Below are 23,095 nucleotides of genomic sequence, written 5' to 3'. Positions count from 1 at the left end.
CCATTGCCATCTACTGATGCTAACTGAGGATAATGGCTTTGGGGGTAATTTCTCTAAGTCTTCAAGTAGACTCAACACACTAAAATAGCCCAACAAGGCAAAGCGTAGTGGCTCACACCTATAAATCCCAGAACTTTGGGAGGCCAAGGCAGGAGGATCACTTGAGGCCAGGAGTTTGAGAACAGTCTAAGCAACATAGATAGACCCTGTCTCTATTTAAAAAAAAAAATTAAACAAGAAGCAGCCAAAGAAATGGTAAGCATAAAATCAAACAGAATCTCATACACATATTTAGGTGATGTCATCTACAACCTCCCCCACCACATATATTTGTGGAAAAACAATCTCCTTTCCAATGTTTCCTTCTACAGGTAGTAGAGTACCATCACACCCAGTCACATAAACTAGAAATCTTGTCAGTATCTTTGATTTACATACTCTCCTATCTATTCAGTTATCAAAATTTGTTGCTTTGAGCCAGGCACAGTGGCTCACACCTGTAATTACAACACTTTGGAAGGCCAAGGCAGGAGGATCGCTTGAGCCCAGAAGTTCAAGCCCAGCCTGGGCAACAAAGCAAGACCTCATCTTTACTTTAAAAAAAAAAAAAAAAAAAAAAAAAAAAAGGCCAGGCGCAGTGGCTCACACCTGTAATCCCAGCACTTTGGGAGGCCGAGGCAGGAGGATCATAAGGTCAGGAGATCGAGACCATCCTGGCTGACACGGTGAAACCCCGTCTCTACTAAAAATACAAAAAATTAGCTGTGCGTGGTGGTAGGCACCTGTAGTCCCAGCTACTCGGGAGGCTGAGGTAGGAGAATGGCATAAATCTAGGAGGCAGAGCTTGCAGTGAGCCAAGATGGTGCCACTGTACTCCAGCCTGGGCAACAGTGCGAGACTCCGTCTCAAAAAAACGCTGGGCATGGTGTCATGTGTCTGTATTACCAGCCACTCAGGAGGCTGAGGCAGGAGGACCCCTGAAACCAAGGAGTTTGAGGTTGCAGTGATCACACTACTCCACTCTAGCCTGGACAAGAGAGCAAGCCCCTGTTTCCAAGTTAAAAAAAAAAAAGAGAGAGAGAGAGAGACAGAAAGAAAGAAAACAGGGAGGACAGAAAGAGGGAGGGGAGGGAGACGAGAGAAAGGAGGGGAGGAAGTGGAGGGAAGGAAGGGAAGGAGGGAGGGAGAAAGGAACTGCTTTAGGCAGGGCGTGGTGGCTCACTCCTGTAATCCCAGCACTTTGGGAGGCTGAGGCAGACCACCTGAGGTCAGGAGTTAGAGACCAGCCTGATCAACATGGAGAAACCCCGTATTTACTAAAAGTACAAAATTAGCTGGGCATAGTGGCGCATGCCTGTAATCCCAGCTACTTGGGAGGCTGAGGCAGGACTACCTGAGCCCAGGAGTTCGAGAGACCAGCATGAGTAACATGGCAAGACCCGTCTCTACAAAAAAATACAAAACTTAGCCAGGTGTGTGGTGGCTCATGCCTGTGATCCCAGTTATTCACGAGACTGAGGTGGGAGAATCACTCGAGCCCAGGAGGTCAATGCTGCAAAGAGCCGTGATGATGCCACTGCACTCCAGCCGGGCAACAAGAGCAAAACTCTATCTCAAAACAAAACAAAAAAATCTGCTGCTTTGTAACTAAGTCAGAGGCTTACTTTTTGAACTACTCATGACCAGAATTCTGTACCCAGTGGAGATTCAGAGTTAATATTCTAGGTTGAGACCTGACAAAAACTTTTTAAAAAAGAGTGCCCCCAGATGATTCTGATGTGCACTCCTGCTTAAGGGCCACTATTCGTGAACTCAAAAATCTTTCCTTCATTATTCTTAATGTTACTGTCCTCATTATCTCTTGCCTAGACTACTAAAATAGCCTCCCTGTATCTCCAGCCTTCCCCATTCTGACCTATTTTCTTCATCACTATCAGAATTCCCTAACTCAAATATTTTTTGTTATTAAAAAAAATGTGGGCCAGGCGCAGTGGGCTCACGCCTGTAATCCCAGCACTTTGGGAGGCTGAGGCAGGACTGCCTGAGCCCAGGAGTTTGAGATACCAGCCTGGGCAACATGGCAAGACCCGTCTCTACAAAAAAATACAAATCTTAGCCAGGTGCGTGGTGGCTCGTGCCTGTGATCCGTTATTCAGGAGGATGAGGTGGGAGAATCACTTGAGCCCAGGAGGTCAACGCTGCAGTGAGCTGTGATGGTGCCACTGCACTCCAGCCTGGGTGACAGAGTGAGACCCTGTCTTCCCCTCATCAAAAAAAGTGACAACTGGTAAATTCTGAATAAGATCTTACATACTATTGTATCAATTTCCTAATTCTGATAATCATACTGAGGTTATATAAGAGAACATCCTTGATATTATAAAACAAATGTTATTTAGGAGTAAAGGGGCATCATGTCTGCAATATACCCTCCAGCAGTTCATATGAAAATGTGTGTACACAGAGTGAAAGAATAATACACCTGTGATAAAATGTTAACATTTGTGTCAAAACAGAAAATTCTGTGCTTTGAGATGGGGTCTGGCTCTGTCGCCCAGCCTGAAATGAAATGGCACGATCTCAGCTCACTGCAACCTCTGCCTCCTGGGTTTAAGCAATTCTCCTCCTCAGCCTCCCGAGTAGCTGAGACTATAGGCGGGAGCCACCACGCCCAGCTAATTTCTGTATTTTTAGTAGAGATGGGGTTTCACCACTTTGGCCAGGATGGTTTTGATCTCCTGACCTCATGATCCACCTGCCTCAGCCTCCCAAAGTGCTGGGATTACAGGTGTGAGCCACCGTGCCCAGTCAAAACAGGAAGTTTTAAAAAATCCAATAGCCAAGACACTTCATTCTGAGTTGTACTTTTCTTAACACTATACTTAAGGAAGGTGTTAAATCATTTACACGCACCATTTACACACAAATACTACACAGTCCCAAATAATCTATTTACTGGCATATATGTAACACTATCCTTTTATTCTGGAAGAACAACAAAAATTTCTGGATGAGAGAATATGACAAGGCAATTTCCTTTCAGAGGCCAAAGTTGTAGAGCACGGGTTAAGGGATGCAGCTCTTTGAATTCTTTTCATTAAAATGAGTAAGACAATAAAAGACAAAGCGCACCCTTCCCAAGTCAGTATAAAAGCATTACTATGAGATAATTCACAAATAGCAACAAAGTAAATAGTATACTTAACTCAGAAAGGTATGAAAAGACAGATAATCTGAATAATAGTATGTAATGACTCTCTAAGTGAAACAGCCAAAACGAGCAACCCACCTAGACTACTCTGGTTGGTCCCAGGGGTGTTGTGATTTTGGACTGTCAGAAATATGACTGCTGGGCACACCTGTAATCCCAGCACTTTGGGACACCAAGGCAGGATCACTTGAGCTCAGGAGTTTGAGACTAGCCTGAGCAACATGGCAAAACCCCCTCTCTACAAAAAATATAAAAATTAGCTGAGTGTGGTGGCATGCACCTGTGGTCCCAGCTATTTGGGGGGCAAAGTGGGAGGATTGCTTGAGCTTGGGAGGTAGAGGTTGCAGTGAGTTGAGATCATGCCACTGCACTCCAGCCTGGGTAACAGAGAGACTCCCATCTCAAAAAAAAATAAAATAAAAAAACAACAGCACTAATCTAGAGCAGTGAGGATACTGACCCCTTGGAGGTCTGTGGAGAGTTCTGGACTCACAGTGAATTCATGGACTCTTTGAAGCTGATCTCTGGAATTCAGGCAGAGACTCCTGGCTCAGGGTAACACATAAGTATTTTTAAGCATATCTTTTTTTTTTTGAGATGGAGTCTCACTCTGTCATCAAGCTGGAGTGCAGTGACGCAATCTCGGCTCACTGCAACCTCTGCCTTTCGGGTTCAAGTGATTCTTCCTGCCGCAGCCTCACAAGTGGTTGGGACTACAAGCATGCGCCACCATGCCCGACTGATTTTTGCATTTTTAGTACAGACGGGGTTTCACGTTGGCCAGGGTGGTCTCAATCTATTGACCTCGTGATCTGCCTGCCTCGGCAACCCAAAGTGCTGGGATTACAGGCGTGAGCTACCATGCTGGGCCAAGCATAGCTTTTAGAGTCTAGAAACTACCCTTGACCATGAACTCAATTAGATAGTTGTAGGTATGACTTAACATTTGTGCCAAGAACCAAAATAGGAAAAACAGTGTCGTCATTAGCCAGTATTCTAACAAATTGCTCACTATAATTAATTGTCAAATCAACATTAGGTTTTACCTCTCTAGCACTTATGTTCTACAATGTATTTAAACAAGTAGAATTCAAAATACCTTGTTTAAAAATAAAAACCAAAAGCCTTATCAATGACAGGAAGGGAGGTGCTAAAACACTTCAAAACAATTTTAGAGAATGCAGGATTTGTATGAATGGCACTAAAATGTGTTAATTGATACATGAAAACAATTATTTTAAATATAATTATGAGCCTTGAGAAAAAGACTACATTCGGAAATACAATCTAGAATAAAAGAAAAATGACCAACTCAACTCACCAGCAATTTCTACAATATCACCAGGAACTATGTCTTTAGCTTTAATCCGCTGTACACTCTTTCTGTCCTGTCGATACACTTTGCCCATTTCAGGCTCATATTCCTTAAGGGCTTCGATGGCATTTTCAGCATTTCTTTCCTGTATAAAAGAAAACAGAATAGTAGTGAAGACCTGCCTGACACTGTAATTATTTCTAACCCAAGGAATAAAATTTTAGAGGTCTCATCTTTAAAAAAAAAAAAAAAAAAGTAAAAAAAAAAAAAGAAGACCACTAGTAACATTTGCACTAAACAATTCACATCTACGGCAACAGACACAAGGACACTTATTATTTTGTATTAAAAATAAAATGTAAGTACATTCAATTAAGGTAAGGGGATAAAACAACAAAGAAAAGCAATTATAGACTCTGCTGTCTCTAAGACTGTAAAACACAGCTTTCACCTTTAGCCAAATCCCCCTGCCATTTAAAATGAATTCTGTCTCATGAGAAGCAGTACAGCCTAACAGTCTGGGCTCGGGAGGCTGAAGTAGAAGAATCGCTTGAATCCGAGAGGCAGAGGCTGCAGTGAGACGAGATCCTACCACTGCACTCCAGCCTGGGCAACAGAGCAAGACTCTGTCAAAAACAAAAAAAAAACAAAAAACAAAAAACCACCCAACTCTGGGCTAAGCTGCCTGGGTTCAATACAGGCTCTTAGCAGTTACATTACTGTATAGAGGTTACATAACACATTAAGTTTACTTTCTATAAAATGACAACACTAACAGCTCCTACCTCAAGGTTTGTGAGGATAAGAAGTCATATGTAACATGCTTAGATTGTGTTTGGGCACACAGTAAATGCTATGAGTGATGAATCTCTCTCACAAATTCTAAGAACTATCCCTCCAGTTGTAAAGACCAATGAATGGCTGAACTCTCATCAGAGCACTGCCAGTCACAAGTTATGTATTTCTCATGACATCATATATGAACTATCAACCATTAGTAGTCACCGTAATTTTCTTCCCGATTTCAAAATGGAAGTTGTAGAATCAAACCAGCCTAAAGAAAATCAAACGACACAAAGATGAAAGCTGGTAACACGTGTACCTCTGTTTTGATGTATATACCCCTGAAAAAGTATTAAAAAACCTTAAATTTGCGAAATTCAATCAATCTCAAATCAGACATTCTTACTCTTCAAGATCATGTTGGGCAGAATTTAACTGGACTGCTCAAGGTTAAACAAATATCCCATGAGCACTGTATTTTGCATATGCTTAAATTATGAGCTAAGCACAGTAGCTCATGCCTGTAATCCCAGCACTTTTGAAAGGCAGAGGTAAGAGGATCACTTAAGCCCAAGAGTTTCAGACCAGCCTGGGCTGAACGTAACGAGACAGTGCCTCTATGAAAAATGCAAAAATTATCCTGATGTGGTGCCATGCACCTGTAGTCCCAGCTGCTCAGGAGGCTGAGGTGGGAGGAGGATCTCTAAGCCTGAGACAGAGATTTCAGTGAGCTGCGATCATGACACTGCACTCCAGCCTTGGCAAGAATGAAGCTGTCTTGGGGGGGAAAAAAAGATAAATCATCTCTGACTCTGAGGACAAAGATGACAATTACAATCAATGAAAAGGCCGGGCATGGTGACTTACGCCTATAATCCTAGCACTTTGGGAGGCTGAGGTGGGAGGATCGCCTGAGGTTGGAAGTGCGAGACCAGCCCGGCCAACATGGTGAAACCCTGTCTCTACTAAAAATACAAAAAATTAACCAGGCGTGGTGGTGCGCGCCTGTAATCCCAGCTATGTGGGAGAATCTCTTGAGTCCGGGAGGCGGAGGCTGCAGTGAGCCGAGATTGTGTCACTGCACTCCAGCCTGGATGACAGAGCGAGACTCCGTCTTAAAAAAAAAAAGGAAGAAAGTCTTCCTTGATGACACTGGTCAGAAAAAAAATAACATGCCCCCCATACTACCTTATACTGTCATAATTTTCCTTACTTTCAGAAGGCCAGAACCCTCTATTGCTGCTCATACCATTCAGTATACTAAAGACTTAAGAATGTTCTTTTTCTAAAAACTCAAATCTTTTTTTTCTGAGACAGAGTCAAGCTCTGTCGCCCAGGCTGGAGTGCAGTGGCACGATCTCGGCTCACAGCAAACTCCGTCCCCTAGGTTCAAGCCCTGCCTCAGCCTCCCAAGTAGCTGGGGGCACATGCTACCACACCCAGCTAACTTTCTGTATTTTTAGTAGAGACGAGATTCGCCATGTTGGCCAGGCTGGTCTCGACCTCCTGACCTCAAGCGATCCACCCCTCAGCTTCCCAAACTGCTGATACTACAGGCATGAGCCACCAGGCCCTGACCAAATGTAATTTTTTTTCAGAAAAACATGAGAAGGCTGGGCGCGGTGACTCACACCTAAAATCCCGGCACTTTGGGAGGCCGAGGTGGGCGGATCACAAGGTCAAGAGATCGAGACCATCCTGACTAACATGGTGAAACCCGTCTCTACTAAACATAAAAAAAAGGCAGGCATGGTGGCTCACGCCTGTAATCCCAGCACTTTGGGAGGCCGAGGCAGGCGGATCACGAGGTCAGGAGATCCAGACCATCCTGGCTAACACAGTGAAACCCCGCCTCTATTAAAAATACAAAAAATTAGCTGGGTCTGGTGGCGGGTGCCTGTAATCCCAGCTACTTGGGAGGCTGAGGCAGGAGAATGGCGTGAACCCGGGAGGTAGAGCTTGCAGTGAGCCAAGATCACACCACTGAACTCCAGCCTGGGTGACAGAGCGAGACTATGTCTCAAAAAAAAAAAAAAAAAAAAAAGAGCCAGGCGTGGTGGCAGGCACCTATAATCCCAGTTACTCCGGAAGCTGAGGTAGCAGAATTGCTCAAACCCAGGAGACGGAGGTTGCAGCGAGCCAGTATCACACCACTGCACTCCAGCCTGGGCAATAGAGGGAGACTCCATCTCAAAAACAAACAAACAAAAACAAAAAAAAAGAGAGAGAAAAATATAGCACAATTACAAATTTCTAAGTAGGCCATCTTTCTATGAGTCTACCACATAAAGATCGTTAACATTTATTAGTAAAGATTAGAAGTTTACAATTTCAACAGGACTAAGTATGTTTATAAGATGTGTCGGGCATGGTGGCTCACGCATGTAATCCCAGCACTCTGGGAGGCCAAGGCGGGAGGAATAATCAACTGAGGTCAGGAGTTTGAGACCAGTCTGACCAATACAATGAAACCTCGTCTCTATTAAAAATACAAAAATTAGCTGGGCATGGTGGCACGCGCCTATAATCCCAGCTACTCGGGAGGGTGAGACAGGAGGATCACTTGAATCCGGGAGGTGGAGGTTGCAGTGAGACTGCACCACTGCACTACAGCCTGGGCAACAAGAGTGAAAGTCGGCCAAAAAAAAAAAAAAAAGGCCGGGCGTGGTGGCTCACGCCTGTAATCCTAACACTTTGGGAGGCCAAGGTGGGTGGATCATCTGGTCAGGAGTTTGAGACTAGCCTAACCAACATGGTGAAACTACTTAAAATACAAAAATTAGCTGGCGTGGTGTCGGGCGCCTGTAATTCCAGCTATTCAGGAGGCTGAGGCAGAATTGCTTGAGCCTGGGAGGCGGAGGTTGCAGTGAGCCGAGATCGTGCCATTGCACTCCTGCCTGGGCGACAGACTCTGTCTCAAAACAAAACAAAAAAAGTGTCTACTTCAGTCCTCAAAGGGGTGATTATATCCATCAAATACCTAAAAGATCAACAATTAATATGAATCTTCAGTCTCAGAGTCTGTAGTAAGCACTGAAAGGGAAACAATTTTTATAGCTAAACCTACCAAAAAACCCAAGGAGAATAAAAATGACATGGAGCTTTTAAAGTTTGTCACAGGAAGCAACTAGGAGACATAAAGATAGATACTGGTTCTCACATTCTCATTTCCTTAAGCAGCTTCTCTCACCCACTTTAATTCCTTGCTACCAAAAAGAATGAACAATTTTTTTTATGAGACACGGTGCTGCTCTGTTGCCCAGACTGGAGTGCAGTGGTATGATCACGGCTCACTGTAGCCTTGACCTCCTGGGTTCAAGCAGACCATCCCATCTCAGCCTCCTGAGTAGCAGAGACTACAGGCCGGTGCCATCACACTTGGCGAAGAATGAGCAATCTTAACTGCAAAGTTTATATGCATAAGGTCAAACATTTGCAATTAATTAAATTAATAGGCCGGGCATGGTGGCTCACACCTGCAATCCCACCACTTTGGGAGGCTGAGGAGGGCGGATCACTTGAGGTCAGGAGCTCAAGACCAGCCTGGCCAACATGGTGAAACCCTGTCTCTACCAAAAAATACAAAAATGAGCTGGGCGTGGTGGTGCATGCCTGTAGTCCCAGCTACTTGGGAGGCTGAGGCACAAGAACCACTTGAACCCGGGAAGCAGAGGTTGCAGTGAGCCGAGACCACACCACTGCATTCCAGCCTGGGCAACAGGGTGAGACTGTGTCAGAAAATATTAATTAATTAATGGAATAAAGGGAAAATACATGTAAACTTCCCGCAGACATATTTTTACTCATACATCAGGAAAAATAAAGATTAATACAGCCCTAATCACTTATATAACTTATTGAAATTTTGCAGTACAGGAATTTTTGCTTACCTGCCATACACCCACAATTGCATTGGCTACTAATATGAGTAAAATTACAAAAGGTTCTACAAAGGCTGTAATTGTTTCTTCACCTTCTTCAAACCAAGCCAAAACCTAGAAGAGAAATGGCACATTAGAATTTGTGTCTTTTTAGGCTTAATGTCACTTTTTTTAAAAGTGGCTAGCACTGGCCGAGCACGGTGGCTCAGGCCTGTAATCCCAGAACATTGGGAGGCCGAGGCAGGCAGATCACCTGAAGTCAAGAGTTTCAGACCAACCTGCCCAACATGGCAAAACCCCATCTCTACTAAAAATACAAAAAATTAGCCGGGCATGGTGGTGGGTGCCTGTAATCCCAGCTACTGAGGAGGCTGAGGCAAGAGAATCACTTGAACCTGGGGAGGCGGTGGTTGCAGTGAGCCAAGGTCATGCCATTGCACTCCAGCCTGGGCAACAAGAGCGAAAACGCCAAAAAAAAAAAAAAAACAAGGGTGGCTAGCACTAAAGGGATTACGATAGACAAAACCTATTTTCTTTCTCTAGAAACAAATGGTAGCAAAATGCAATTATATAAACAACCGGCTATATCTTGTTCATAACAATTATTCGAAGTCAAGACTATACTTCACCTGGGCACAGTGGCTCACACGTGTAATCCCAACACTCTGGGAGGCTGAGGCGGGCAATCACCTGAGGTCGGGAGTTCCAGACCAGCCTGGCCAACATGGCAAAACCCCTTCTCTACTAAAAACACAAAAAAATTACCTGGGCATGGTGGTGCGTGTCAGTAATCCCAGCTACTGGGGAGGCTGAGGCAAGAGAATCACTTGTACCCAGGAGGCAGAGGTGGCAGTGAGCCGAGATCGTGCCATTGCACTCCAGCCTGGGCAACAAAGCAAGACTCGGTCTCAAAAAACAACAGAAAAGAGCTGGGTGCGGTGGTTCACCCCTGTAATCCCAGCACTTTGGGAGGCCAAGCCAGAGGGATCCACCCGGGGTCAGGAGCTGGAGACCAGCCTGATCAACATGAAGAAACCCTACCAATACTAAAATTACAAAATTAGCGGGGTATGGTGGTGCATGCCTATAATCCCAGTTACTCAGGAGGCTGAGGCAGGAGAATCACTTGAATCCAGGAGGCAGAGGTTGCGGTGAGCTAAGATCGCACCATTGCACTCCAGCCTGGGCAACAAGAGCGAAACTCAAAAAACAAACAAACAAAAAACTATACTTCTTAGCTGGGCGTGGTGGCTCAAGTCTGTAATCCCAACACTTTGGGAGGCCGAGGCAAGTAGATCACCTGAGGTCAGGAGTTCAAGACCAGTCTGGCCAACAAGGTGAAACCACCTCTACTAGAAACACAAAAAATTAGCCAGGTGTGGTGGTGCACACCTGTAGACCTATCTAGTTGGGAAGTTGAGGCAGGAAAATCCCTTGAACCTGGGAGGCAAAGGTTGCAGTGAGCTGAGATCGCACCACTGCACACCAGCCTGGGTGTCAGAGCAAGACTCAGTCTCAAAAAAACAACTACATTTCTTAAAAATACCTTATCTCCTGATGTAATAATTCCATTTTGGAATCCAAATAAAATCTGGGGAGAGGGAATAAATTCCATTCATTTTATATGTATCTATTTAGAAAAAATAAAACTTCAATTCTTGATTAAAGTAAAAGGTGATCACCTAAGTCATGTTCATTTGGTTATTATTCATATTAAGTAATATCCATGTGATATAAATTCACAGTATAAACAACCTGATCATCGACTTAAATTTTAGAGCATATATAAACTGTTAATTCTAGGCCAGGAACAGTGGCTCATGTCTGTAATCCCAGCACTTTGGGAAGTCAAGGCAGGAGGATCGTTTCATGCCAGGAGCTTGAGACCAGCCTGGGCAACATAGTGAGACCCTCATCTCTATAAAAGAAACAAAAAACCAGTTAATTCCCTATTTATTTTTAGTGGTACTACTGAAGGCTGTTTCAGAACCACAAAGCTGTTGGGAGATCCGAAGTGTATTTTGTAGATTATCTTCCATAAGACATCTATACAGCAACACAGCACTTCAGAGATAACTTAAGTCCAAAAATGTAACTGGTCACAGAGCACTGCCCCAAGAAAAAGGGGCAGAGGATTAAACTTTTAGCTCACACAACTATAACCTTGTTAAGATTTAAAAACCACAGAGTAAGAGTCACACTGCACTTCTCAATCCAACAACTATAAACGTGGTAAAAAGAGAGAACCCACCACAATGAATACTAAGAATAATGAATATGGTAAAGAGTGGTCTATGTGGTTAAAAATTTTAAAACCTCTTTTTGTGGAAACTTACCAATCCAGAAACAGTGTTAACCATATCTAATGATTTAATCTTGGAGGTTGAATTTTTTTTTAATTAAAAAAAATTGCTTAAAATGTTTGCATACTTCACAATAACATCTTCTTTAAAAGATCTACTCAGTAAATCATGAAAGCACTCCTCCAAATGATTTATGGCAATAATGAATCCAAATGACTCATTAGAAGAAGGTAACCATGAATAAGAAATATCTGAGCAGGACAAAAAAACAAAAACAAAAACAGGAGGCACCAGGACCAACCAAGTCCTGACAGATGCCAATCACCACCGACGTCCAGTAAGCTAGAGAAAGCAGAAAAACAGAATGAGTGTGATAAATGTTACTGTATGCTCTCAACAGGGCGTTCTAGTGTTAAGGCCAGGAACAATGCCAGAATGAAAACTTCTCTAGGAAGTTATAAATTTTGATAGATGTAGGATCATAGCTGCTCTGACACTAGACTTTCAAACATTTGCCAAGGAGAGCATATCAGAAATAAGAAACTTTAATTCGCTCGTGGGGGAGAAAAATCACTCAACTTGAAGAGTAACTATGACCTTTCCAAAAGGTCAGTGAGGCATTAGCAACTGTAAGATAAGCTTCACACCTTGTTAAAGTGGGTATGAATTTCCCTCTTGGCAGTAAAGCCTGGCGAACAAACTTAAAGCAATATCCCCTGTCAGCTAGAGCAAACGGAAAGACAATAGCAAGCAGTGATGGGACTGTCAGAGCAAATCTCTGCTTTAAAATATTACAGCCCAAAAAAAAATGAAGAACAAGCGTATCAGATTATGTTGGGCAGTCCCTTCACAGTTCTGTTCTATTGGTAAGAAAACCTCTTGCCTTGTATAAGGAGAAAGAGGACTGTTGACAAAAGAATCCACGAGACTGGGAGGGAGATGGGGTAAGAGAAAGGGGAGGAAAACTGGATGAGTGACATTACTGAAATGCAAGATCCCTTACTGCAGTATTATAGCACTGGAGTAACGTGAGTTCATAATTATGGTTTGCCAGAAGTTATACAAAGTATATTTATACAAGGAACTGGGAAAATGTTTCTAAAAATCTTGACAATAGGTTGAATATAAAGAATTATCTGTTTCAAGCCAGGCACGGTGGCTCACACCTGTAATCACAGCACTTTGGGAGGCTGAGGTGGACAGATTACCTGAGGTCAGGAGTTCAAGACCAGCCTGACCAACAGGGCAAAACCCCATCTCTACTAAAATACAAAAAATTAGCGAGGTGTTGTGGCGGACGCCTGTAATCCCAGCTACTGGGGAAGCTGAGACAGGAGAATCGCTTGAACCCGGGAGGCAGAGGTTACTGAGAGCCGAGATCATGCCATTTCTCTCCAGCCTGGCTGACAAGAGCAAAACTCCATCTCAAAGGGGGAAAAAAAAAGAATTATCTGTTTCATCTGCGTGAGGTGGCTCATGCCTACAATCCCAATGCTTTGGGAAAATCTTTAGAGGCCAGGAATTGGAGACTAGCTTGAGTAACATAGCGAGACCCTATCTCTATTAAAAAAAATTTTTTTTAATTAGTTAGGCATGGCAGGGCATACCTGTAAGTCCTCACTACTCGGGAAGATTGCTTGAAACCAGGAGTTTGCGGTTATAATGGGCGATGATCGTGCCACTAACTACATTCCAGCCTAGGTGACAGAGTTAAGACTTCGTCTCAAAAAAAAATAAAAAATAAAAAATAAAAAAGACAAAGAAAGCATGACGGCTCACACCTATAGTCCCACCTATTTGGGAGGTTCAAGAATCAGGCTTCAGCCTATGTGTCTGAGGCTGCAGTGAGCTATAATCACACCACTGCATTCCTCTGCAGGGTGACAGAAGACCCTATTTCCAGGAAAATAGAAAATTTTAAGCAATGTGTAAAAAGGATTATCTGGGCTGGGTGAGGTGGCTCATGTCTGTAATCCCAGCACTTTGGGAAGCTGAGGCAGGCGGATCATCTAAGGCCAGGAGTTGGAAACCAGCCTGGTCAACATGGAGAAACCTCGTCTCTACGTGGTGGCGCATGCCTGTAATCCCAGCTACTCGGGAGGCTGAGGCAGGAGAATCACTTGAACCTGAGAGGTAGAGGTTGCAGTGAGCTGAGATTGCACCACTGCACTCCAGTATGGGTGACAGAGCGGGACTCCGTCTCAAAAAAAAGACAGCAAAAAGGTAACAAGCTTCATAACAGCAGCAAAGAAAAGTGAAACAGAAGACCACTGCCCCATAGTTTTAGACATAAACAGTGTTCCTTCTTCCCTTTGCTTTGTGCTAAATACAATAATACCTGTCTTCTGGGACTTACATCAAACAAGTTCAATGCTTCAAATATGCCAGTATTATTCAAGGTAACCACTTGCTAATGAACACTCAACTACTTTAAACTGCTTAAAATAGAGTAGGGATAGAATATCTTCCAATTATTATCCACAAGATTAATCTCTGTACAGCACTGAAATACTGTACAACACTCTGTACTGCATTATACTTCTGATAACTATAATAAAGCAATTTTTTTTTTTTTGAGATGGAGTCTCACTTTGTTGCTCAGGTTGGAGTGCAGTGGCGCAATCTCGGCTCACTGCAACTTCCGCCTCCCGGATTCAAGTGATTCTCCTGCCTCAGCCTCCTGAGTAGCTGGGACTACAGGCACCCGCCACCATGCCTGGCTAATTTTTGTATTTTTAGTACAGGCAGGGTTTCACCATGTTGGCCAGGCTGGTCTCGAACTCCTGATCTCAAATGATCCACCCACCTCGGCCTCCCAAAGCGCTGGGATTACAGGCATGAGCCACTGCACACGGCCAAATAAAGCAAATTTTAATCCAAGGTAAAAAGCACATTCTGCTGTAAACTGGAAGACAGTCATGATGTTGTGACTCAGATATCTATACACTGTGATAACAGGAAGAGCTCTTAGTATCATAAAAAGAAAATGAAAGAAAAAAAGTGCTTAAAAAAATCATAAGCACATTTTGCTCCTAGTATTCTCAGAAACTTGTACTGTGCCTTTGGGCCCTCAAACAATTGCTCAATAAATGAAGAAATTTACATCAAGTTTGTTTTTTTTTAAAAAAAGAGGAAATGGAAATTAAACATTTCAAAAAAGATACAAAGAATTACCAATAAATGTTACGATAATTTCTGGGGGGGAAACAATTCTTTCAGTCATTAATAAAATGCGAAAAAATAAAAAGCATGAATTAGAACTCATTCTCTTCTGATCCAGATACAAAGCTATGTAAAAACATTCAATGTTTGCAGGCATGAGAAAACATTCTTCTTTTAAAAAAGTACTCTATTAAATCCACCTTTCAAACCATTAAGAAAAGCTCTAAATAAACTAGTTAAACCAATCAGTAATTTGCCCTTCTTATCCCATTTTTAAAATCAAAAATTAAAAGAGACAGAAGAAAATTAAAATCACTACAAATCCAGTATCAAATACTTTGAGTATTTTCTTCTGAGAAATCATAGTAAAAAGGTCTCATATATTTTCAGAAAATTCTACTGAAACAAACCCACCCAAATATTTGTGACATCAAAAGCACGAACTTAGGCCGGGCACAGTGGCTCATGCCTGTCATCCCAGCACTTTGGAAGGCTGAGGGGTGCAGATCACCTGAGGTCAGGAGTTCGAGACCAGCCTGGCCAATAAAGGGGAAACCCTGCCTCTACTAAAAATACAAAAATTACCTGGGCATGGGGTGGTGGACACCTGTAATCCCAGCTACTCAGGAGGCTGAGGCAAGAGATTCACTTCAACCCAGGAGGTGGAGGTTGCAGTGAGCCGAGATTGCGCCACTGTGCTCCAGCCCGGGCAACAAGAGTGAGACACTGTCTACGTATTTTTTTTTTAAAAAAAAAAAAAAAAAAAAGCACTAACTCTAAAAAATAAGGTACTTTTCAAGGGTGTCTAGTAGGAAGAAAAAAGACACACACATGCAAATGGTCAAATGTAACGTAAAGGCTGAGAAGTGCCATAGCCCAGAAAGTTTTATTAGCATTTTAGGGTCAAAGTAGCTGACATGGGAAATGAGGGTGGAAGGTAGAGAAACCTATGCAAGTTATTACCATATTAATTATGACTTTATGATTTAAACAGATGGGAGTGAGACCAACATGGCCCTAATGCCTACCTCCTTCAGGTCTTTTTGCTAATGTCGCCTTCAAGGACTTCCCTGACCACCCAATTTGAAAACTGTACCCCCTGTCACATGCTCTGATAATCCGAACCCCCTTGTTTTATTTTTCTCAACAGTATTATCCTCCAGCTAGGGCTCTCTCTCTGTTTTATTCACTACTGTACCCTCAGTGTCTGTGACAGGTGCTCAATAAATATCTTAACAAAGCAGGAAGAGAGAAAAGGGCAGGCTTTCCAGTCAAGCAACCATATGATGTGTTACATTTAGAGCAAAGTTGGTAATCAAGAAGAGAATGAAAAGGTAAAGTGAATGATGGCGGGGGGTCTTGAATGTCAAATTAAGCAATTTCTAATGTTCCTATGCACTGGGAGATGAAGCTTACTTCTTTCAATCCAAGTGACCGTTTCAAAAAAACACTTTGGCCAATATTACAAATTAAACTAGATCCCTACAGGTCACAAGCATAAAACATTAATGCAGCTTCCTATTTTATGCCACAGCAAAATATTAACTATAGTTAACAATTTACTACTTAGATATTTGAAATAAATCACTAATATTCTTTTTAATATGAGCATGATTTGATGATGCATGATATATATAAGAATCCCTAGTCACTTCTCCAAAAAAACCTGAATAGTCTACCATGTTTTTTTCTGTTACATCAATAGGAATAAACAAACTGATACAAAAAAGAGTCAGGGCTCTTTCTTTTAAAAGATAGACTGGAGGAATGAAACACTAAAGACAATGTAGCGGCACTACCCAACCCCACATGAAGAAAATCAACACAACAGGTCTTACATCTGCAATTCCTTGATCAAACAAACCAAAGCAAATTAATTCTATAGAAGTACTCCCGAAACACTTATTCTTTTGCTATTTACCAACTCATAAAATAAAAATGTAACATAGTTCATTTCCTGAGCAGTAACTCCACCGTTACCAAAAAGGAACTCAAATTTCAACTCCAAAATATAACTCTATAATGCTCCAAAAAGCCAAGGTCCTACCTTATTTAAAAAATTAAAGCATTTATTTAAAAACCTGCTTGAATTGCCTACAAACTAAAAGCCTCTAATTACTTCAAAGTAAAAAACAAAACCCACACACATCATTAATTTAAAATGCTAATATAAAATCAAACTGGCCACTCAAAAGAGACCCAATGCAACCTCAATAGTAACACCAGTAGCGTGGTTTCCTATACTGCTTCAACTTGTAACACACAGAATTCAATAAAACTGTATTTTGCTTCTGGCTCGTATATGTCAGCTGATTAACTTCTAAGAAGTTACCAATGACCTTATCGGACCCCATTATTTAACTGCCAACGCTATTTCAGAATTATGTACCCAGTTAAATACAAATCTTGCGCTACCTCCAAATGTATCATTTATTTTGCCCCATGACAATGTATTGATAAACTACAGTTAAACAGCTCTACTCATTTCCCTTAATTGGTAAAACAGCAGCCATTTTCTGGGGGAACATTTTTTAATCAAAGAGAAACAGATTATGTCAGAGGTACACTGTGATTGACTCATAATGCTGAATGGTTTGCTATGTAACTCCCCATTTTAATCAATGAAAACCACAGAAAAGGTTCTTGGGGACTGAATTATTAATGGCTACACACCACTTGGCTAATATGGCATAATAAAGTCTCACAGCAGGATTTACATAAAAATTATTCCAAAAATTTATTTCCTGCTGCCACTATCTACTTAAAAGATGGGTATAAATTTAATCTTTTCCTCATCTGAACTAGATAAATGCCCACTGCTTTATTTTGTTCTCAAAATAGCCCTCTATGGTATGGTTGTCACAAAGACTGAGGCTGATCCCTGGGACCTGCATATACAAGTATGTACAAAACCGAAACCGTGAAGTTTTGTCAATTTTGTTTTAACTAGAAAGAAGTACTACACTGGGTGAATTTCACTTATTGTGATTTTTGTAATACTGTAATTCAAGAATAAAAGGCATCTCATGCTACTAGGATTAGGAACATCTGTGTCCTATTCATGATTATTTTTAGGAAAACTACCAAGCAGTCTACTGCCCAAGGAAAAAAAATGCAACAAAAAATTAATACCGAACATTAAAAAAAAAGTTAAAAACCTAGAAATATACTTGCCACCCCAACACCTTTTTTCTGCTGTAGTTCTTTGCATTTCACTAGTTTCTTAGCAACCGTATAGCACTCAAGTGGGTAAGCACACACAGAACAAGAAAAAACACCATGCTGGTTTTTTTCCTTTAAGATCTAAAACCAACTGTACTAAACCTTGTTCTTCCAACCTAAGAATCACTTAAGACAGGGGTCCAATTTAGATAAATATACCACCCTAAAGGTCAGTGACCAAATTTGGTCAACAAGGGTGCCATCACAGCCGTCATCATTCTTGTCACCGTCAGGAACAACTGTCACCTTGCCATTAGCAGGAAGGGAAAGCAACTGGAATATTCCTTTTGTAAGTTCTATTTACAGACTACAAAGAGTCCAACATCATCTTAGTATGATCTTACAACACGGTAACAATGGAAGAACCCAAAACATTAAAGGCTTCCCAGTGAAGAACTTTTTGATATTAAAAGCTGATAAACCACAAGAATTTGTAAGACCATGCCACACTCTGGGACAACTCCTAATTGCATTATAAATGTCAGGCATCTATTTTCTGAATATCAATGGCTTCAAGTGTTTTGTTCGTAATTTTAAAATGCCCAGATTATTTTTAAACATGGAGACACAGCTTGTAACTCCCAATATGTTTTCACCCAACGGACACCATTTGTTTTCTGATTTATCTATGGAATACTTTCACCCTTCTGGGGGAAAGAAAATAAATTTTTTCATACTTACAAAAGATATACATGCTGCCAGTAATAAAATCCTAACTAGCAAGTCTTCAAACTGCTCAATCACAAGTTCCAGCAAGGTTTTTCCTGTAAGAAACAAACACATGTGTTGTAGCTGTCATCTTACCATCAGCACACCAAGAGAGGAGGAAAAAAAAAAAAAACATGTTAAGATTACCTTCTTCAGCCGGTAACTCTGTAGAATGTAGAAATTCGCCAGGCAATGTATCAAGAGGGAGGTTAAAAAAAAAGAGAGAGACATTTTAGCACTCTGTCTTTCTAAAAAGAACTGCTACAATTCTAAGCATCAGTATCTTCAAAACACAGACCTAGCTATAGGAATATCCAATTTTATTAGCAGAAGTTATACTACAAAGATATCTCAAGAAAGCATGCACTCTTTGTAATCAATGGCCTGAGGTCTAGCCCTAAGTGTGAAATCACTTAGGGCTCCTGAACCGAGGAGTGGTTTCAGCGATGTCATCACTTCTGCCAGATGTGTAACTCTGGGTAGGACAAGAACGGTCAGAGGCTTTCCAAAGACCTCGACGCCTCATAAATCGGCAGGGGACGAGAAAACGTCTTGCCGGGCTCAACCCAGCTGCAGGAGCCTCGTCCCTCCCTCCACCGGGGCCGGCTGCTGCTGGAGAGAAGCCTCCGAGCCTTGCGCGCCGAGAAGATCCAGGGCCCGAGACGCGAGGAGGTCCAAGGGAGGGGAGGCGAGGCGAGGCGAGGCGAGACCCGCAGCCCCTTTCTCCCCTGCGGGGCCGCCGCGCCGGCCCGACCCTCCGCCCGCAGCCGTCGGCGGGCGCGGAGCCGAAGCCCACGAGGTGGAGCCCGGTCAGCCATCTTCCCTGGCTCTCCGGGCCGCGCCGGGCCCCTGTAGCCGAACGCCCGGCACCTACCGTTGGAGCCCCATCTCTCCTTGAGCTTCTTGACCTGCTCCAGGCTCAGCCCCGTACTCTCGTTGACGCCGAAGTGGCCCAGCACCTCCTCCACCGTCTTTGTGTGCGCGTTCTCCATGGCTTCGGAGGCCCGGCCGGCCTCGCCTCCCGTCCCCGCGGCCTCCTCGCCTCCGCCTCGCACTCCGGCCGCGGGCTCGTGCCACCCCGGGAGCCCAGGCGCGGACGGGCGCTCCCCTCCTCCTCCTGCGGCCGCTTCCGCCTCGCCGGCCGCTGAATCACCCCGCGCCCCCTCCCCCACACAACCGCCCCTCGCGCGGCCCCGAGCTCCGCAGGGCGGGTGGGGGGCTCCTGACCCTCCCTCCCCTCGCAGAAGGGAGGGCCTCCCTCGCCGTCAGCCGCCCGCGGGGAGCGCAGGCCGCGGCCTCCGAGCCCCCTCCCCGTTCTCTTGAGGCGATCAGAGGCCCCGCCCGGGCCGGAGGAGGGGGCGCCCGGCCGACCTCCTAGGGCGGAACGCGGCAAGGGAGGCGAGCCGGCGGGGCAATGCGCGGCGCGCTCGACCGGGTCCCTCAGCTCCGCCCGCACGACAGCGGCGGAGGAAACTGCGGCGAAGGAGAAGGAGGTGGCGTCGGGGACGGCTCCGCGGCGGCTGCTCTAATAGCATTTATCGGCCGCTGCCTCCCCTCTCGCCGCCGCCGCGGCATGTGGACGCCGCTCATTGGCCGAGAGCGCCCAGCGCGGCGCGGGCGGCGCGGCCCCGCCCCCTCCCCCCGGCTCCCTCCTCCCGCGCGCCTGGCGCCCACGCTGCCGCGCAGGCCCCGCCCCCTCCCGCGCGCCGCCCTTAGGAACCCGGATCGAGGCCGCGCGCGCCGCGGTCCCGGGGTTGGCGGAGGGGAAGCAGGGTTCCATCCTCGCTGCGTGCGGTTCTCTGGCCCACCCACCTGCGGACGCAGGGTGGGGCGCTCACAGTGGGCTCGCTGCTCTGGGGCCGGTGGGCGGATGGTTGGAAGGCGAGGCCGAGGAGCTTGGAGCGCGGTCCACGCGGGGCGTCCTCGAGGCGCGCTCGGGCTGGTGTCCTTGGCTCGCCTCCTCGCCCTCGGTCGCCCGGGCTGCGCTCTGCATCCTAATCTGTCTCCTTCGGAGCCCCCCTCAGGAACCAAGGGGAGGAATTCCGCAGTTCCCTTCCCACACAATCCAAATCCTTCATCTGTCTCCTCGGGAACACCGCATCTCACACCCCCTGCCGCCAGCTCCTTCGCACGCCAGCCCCGATTCTACCCCAGCGGTTTCTGGGCCCTGACGAGGGAACCCCCCTCGCGGGGGGGGGAGGGAGAAGAGTTGATTTTATTATTAATAGCTCACGCAGCGCTTGATAGGTGTCTGCAGGGCAGTCACAGGTCACACCGCTGGAGCTGCCACACAGCAGCTAGACTTGGGCTAGGAGGTGCTTCGCTGTGGCTTTCAGATGAAGGCCGGTTCATAGACTCACTTCCCTCGACAGGAGAAAAGGGGACTTGAATCCAAAGCCTGCTGTTAAGCCACAGATGATTTGCTCTGCTCGGAAGGACGAAACGCAGGTCACAGCGAGATAAAGGGAATTTTGCCAATATAAATTAGCTAAATTACTTAACAAGGGGATGGAAAATTGCATGGAATTCATGAACAAAACATTAATATATTCGCTTCACAAAGAAGAGCAGCTTTCTTCAGGGAGTAGGTTGCAGAATGAAGCATTTAGTCCACTTTTGTGTTTAGCAATAATACACCATCCACATGAGCAAAAGCAGAGCAGAAAAATCACCTCAGTTGTCTCGAGTGGCTAGGCTTCAGGACTTAAGATAAATTCCTTCAACAGGTGCAAATTACAGTGCATCAGCAGCTGAAAAAAATGAGGCACGTCATGTCATTTAATTATTTCCAAGGAGTGGAGGTTGGCATGTAGTTTTGATTGATACTTGGGAAAGAAGCAACAAAACCCTACACGAAACAAACAAAAATTCTCCTGTATGGCAACGCACTGAGAAGCCAGGTGGAAACTGGTTAGCTCACAGGATCAAAGCCGCTTCAAGAGGGGCACATGACTGCACGGTGGGGGTGTGGTCATGGAGGGCTGGTTGTTGTTGCCCTCTGAGACCAGCTCTGCACCATTTCCTACCAATTCTTCTCCCTTAACTCTCTCTCTTTCAGGACCGATGGAAGACTGCAGGCAAGAGAAGGATGGTTTACCTTACTCAGTCTGGAAATTAGCTTAGCATTTGATGTTGAATATTCTGTGCCACTGTCACTGCTTGGGGTTGTAAGCACCTCTGGTGCAATTATGAGCTTCTGGAGGAGTTCCTGACCCCAGCCTTTGTATGGAATGCTCTTCCCACAGATCTTCACTTGTGTCATTCTCTTTCTTTTCAAATCGCAGCTTACATGTCCCCTCCTCAGAGATGTCTTTGCTGTCTAAAGTGGCTACCTAGGCACAGTGGCTCACGTCTGTAATCCCAGCATTTTGGGAGGCTGAGGCAGGAGGATCCCTTGAGCTCAGGAGTTTGACACCAGCCTGGGCAATATATCGAGACTCCATCTCTACTAAAAAAAATAAAAAATAAAACAAAAATTAGCTGGGCGTGGTAGCCTGTGCCTTTAGTCCCAGTTACTCAGGAGGCTAAAGAGGGAGGATCGCTTGAACCCAGGAGGTCAAGACCAGTGATCTGTGATCACACCCCCGCACTCCAGCCTGAGCAACAACAGAGTGAGACCGTCTCAAAAAAAAAAAAAAAAAAAAAAATTTAAAAAAAGTAGCTACTCTCGGCAATTCACCTTCCATCACATTCTTCAGTTTTCTTCTTTTTTTTCTTCTTTGAGACAGAGACTCTGTCACCCAGGCTGGAGGACAGCAGCGCAGTCCCAGCTCACTGCAACCTCGGCCTCCTGGGTTCAAGCAGTTCTTCTGCCTCCACCTCCTAAGTAGCTGGGAATACAGGTGCACACCACCATGCCTGCCTAATTTTTGTATTTTTAGTAGAGACTGGGTTTCACCATGTTGGCCAGGCTGGCCTCGAACTCCCGACCTCAGGTAATCCACCTGCCTCGGCCTCCCAAAGTGCTGGGATTACAGGCATGAGCCACCGTGCCCGGTCAGTTTTCTTCAGAGTGCTTACTTGTGATGTTGTATTTTGGTTTAGCTGTTAACTGCCTGTCTCCTAGTGTCTCATGGAGCTCTAGGACAGAAGCTCCATAAGAACAGGGCCTTGTCCATCTTGTCCATCCTCAGTACAAAGAACAGTCTATGCTCCTTATTTATTAAATGCCTGCTGTTTGAATGAATGAATGAGTCCCACCATCCCTAGCCCATAAGCGACTTGCAAAGGATCTCCCCCATAGGAGGGCCTCAGCAAATTTTCAGTGAACTCAAGTTCATTGATTTCCAATTTGTGAAATAAATTAGAGGGCCTCTCTGAACTACTTGCCTCATGAGAATGGCTGTGAAGTGTAGTCAGTTTAAAACAAACAGACAAAAACAAAGCTAAACAGCATTACAGGTTTCTCAGAAAGGAGGAAGGTTCAAGTTCACATTGGTACTGTTACCACACTGCCATTGCCCTCCTAGACTGTTCTCCGCAAGCTTTCTATTTACTGGAGGCTGGAATA

General features: G+C 44.6%; 1 protein-coding gene across 1 annotated transcript in view; it reads right to left on the bottom strand.

The window, feature by feature from the left end:
- The window catches only part of ATP2A2 (ATPase sarcoplasmic/endoplasmic reticulum Ca2+ transporting 2), a 64,198-nt gene extending 44,083 nt beyond the window's left edge, over positions 1–20,115 (bottom strand). The window contains exons 1-5 of the mRNA XM_008004681.3: positions 19,460–20,115; positions 18,733–18,750; positions 18,559–18,641; positions 9,200–9,304; positions 4,533–4,671 (exon numbers count right to left, since the gene is read on the bottom strand). Coding sequence (XP_008002872.1) covers positions 4,533–4,671; positions 9,200–9,304; positions 18,559–18,641; positions 18,733–18,750; positions 19,460–19,577 — 463 coding nt within the window. The 5' untranslated portion in view covers positions 19,578–20,115. The remainder of the gene's footprint in view (positions 1–4,532; positions 4,672–9,199; positions 9,305–18,558; positions 18,642–18,732; positions 18,751–19,459) is intronic.
- Between the last annotated feature and the right edge of the window lie 2,980 nt (positions 20,116–23,095).

The sequence above is a fragment of the Chlorocebus sabaeus genome, chromosome 11, assembly GCF_047675955.1.
Source record: "Chlorocebus sabaeus isolate Y175 chromosome 11, mChlSab1.0.hap1, whole genome shotgun sequence".
In the NCBI taxonomy this organism is placed as follows: Eukaryota; Metazoa; Chordata; class Mammalia; order Primates; family Cercopithecidae; genus Chlorocebus; species Chlorocebus sabaeus.
Note: the sequence above shows the minus strand (reverse complement) of the source record. Positions and strands in the feature narration are given on the sequence as shown.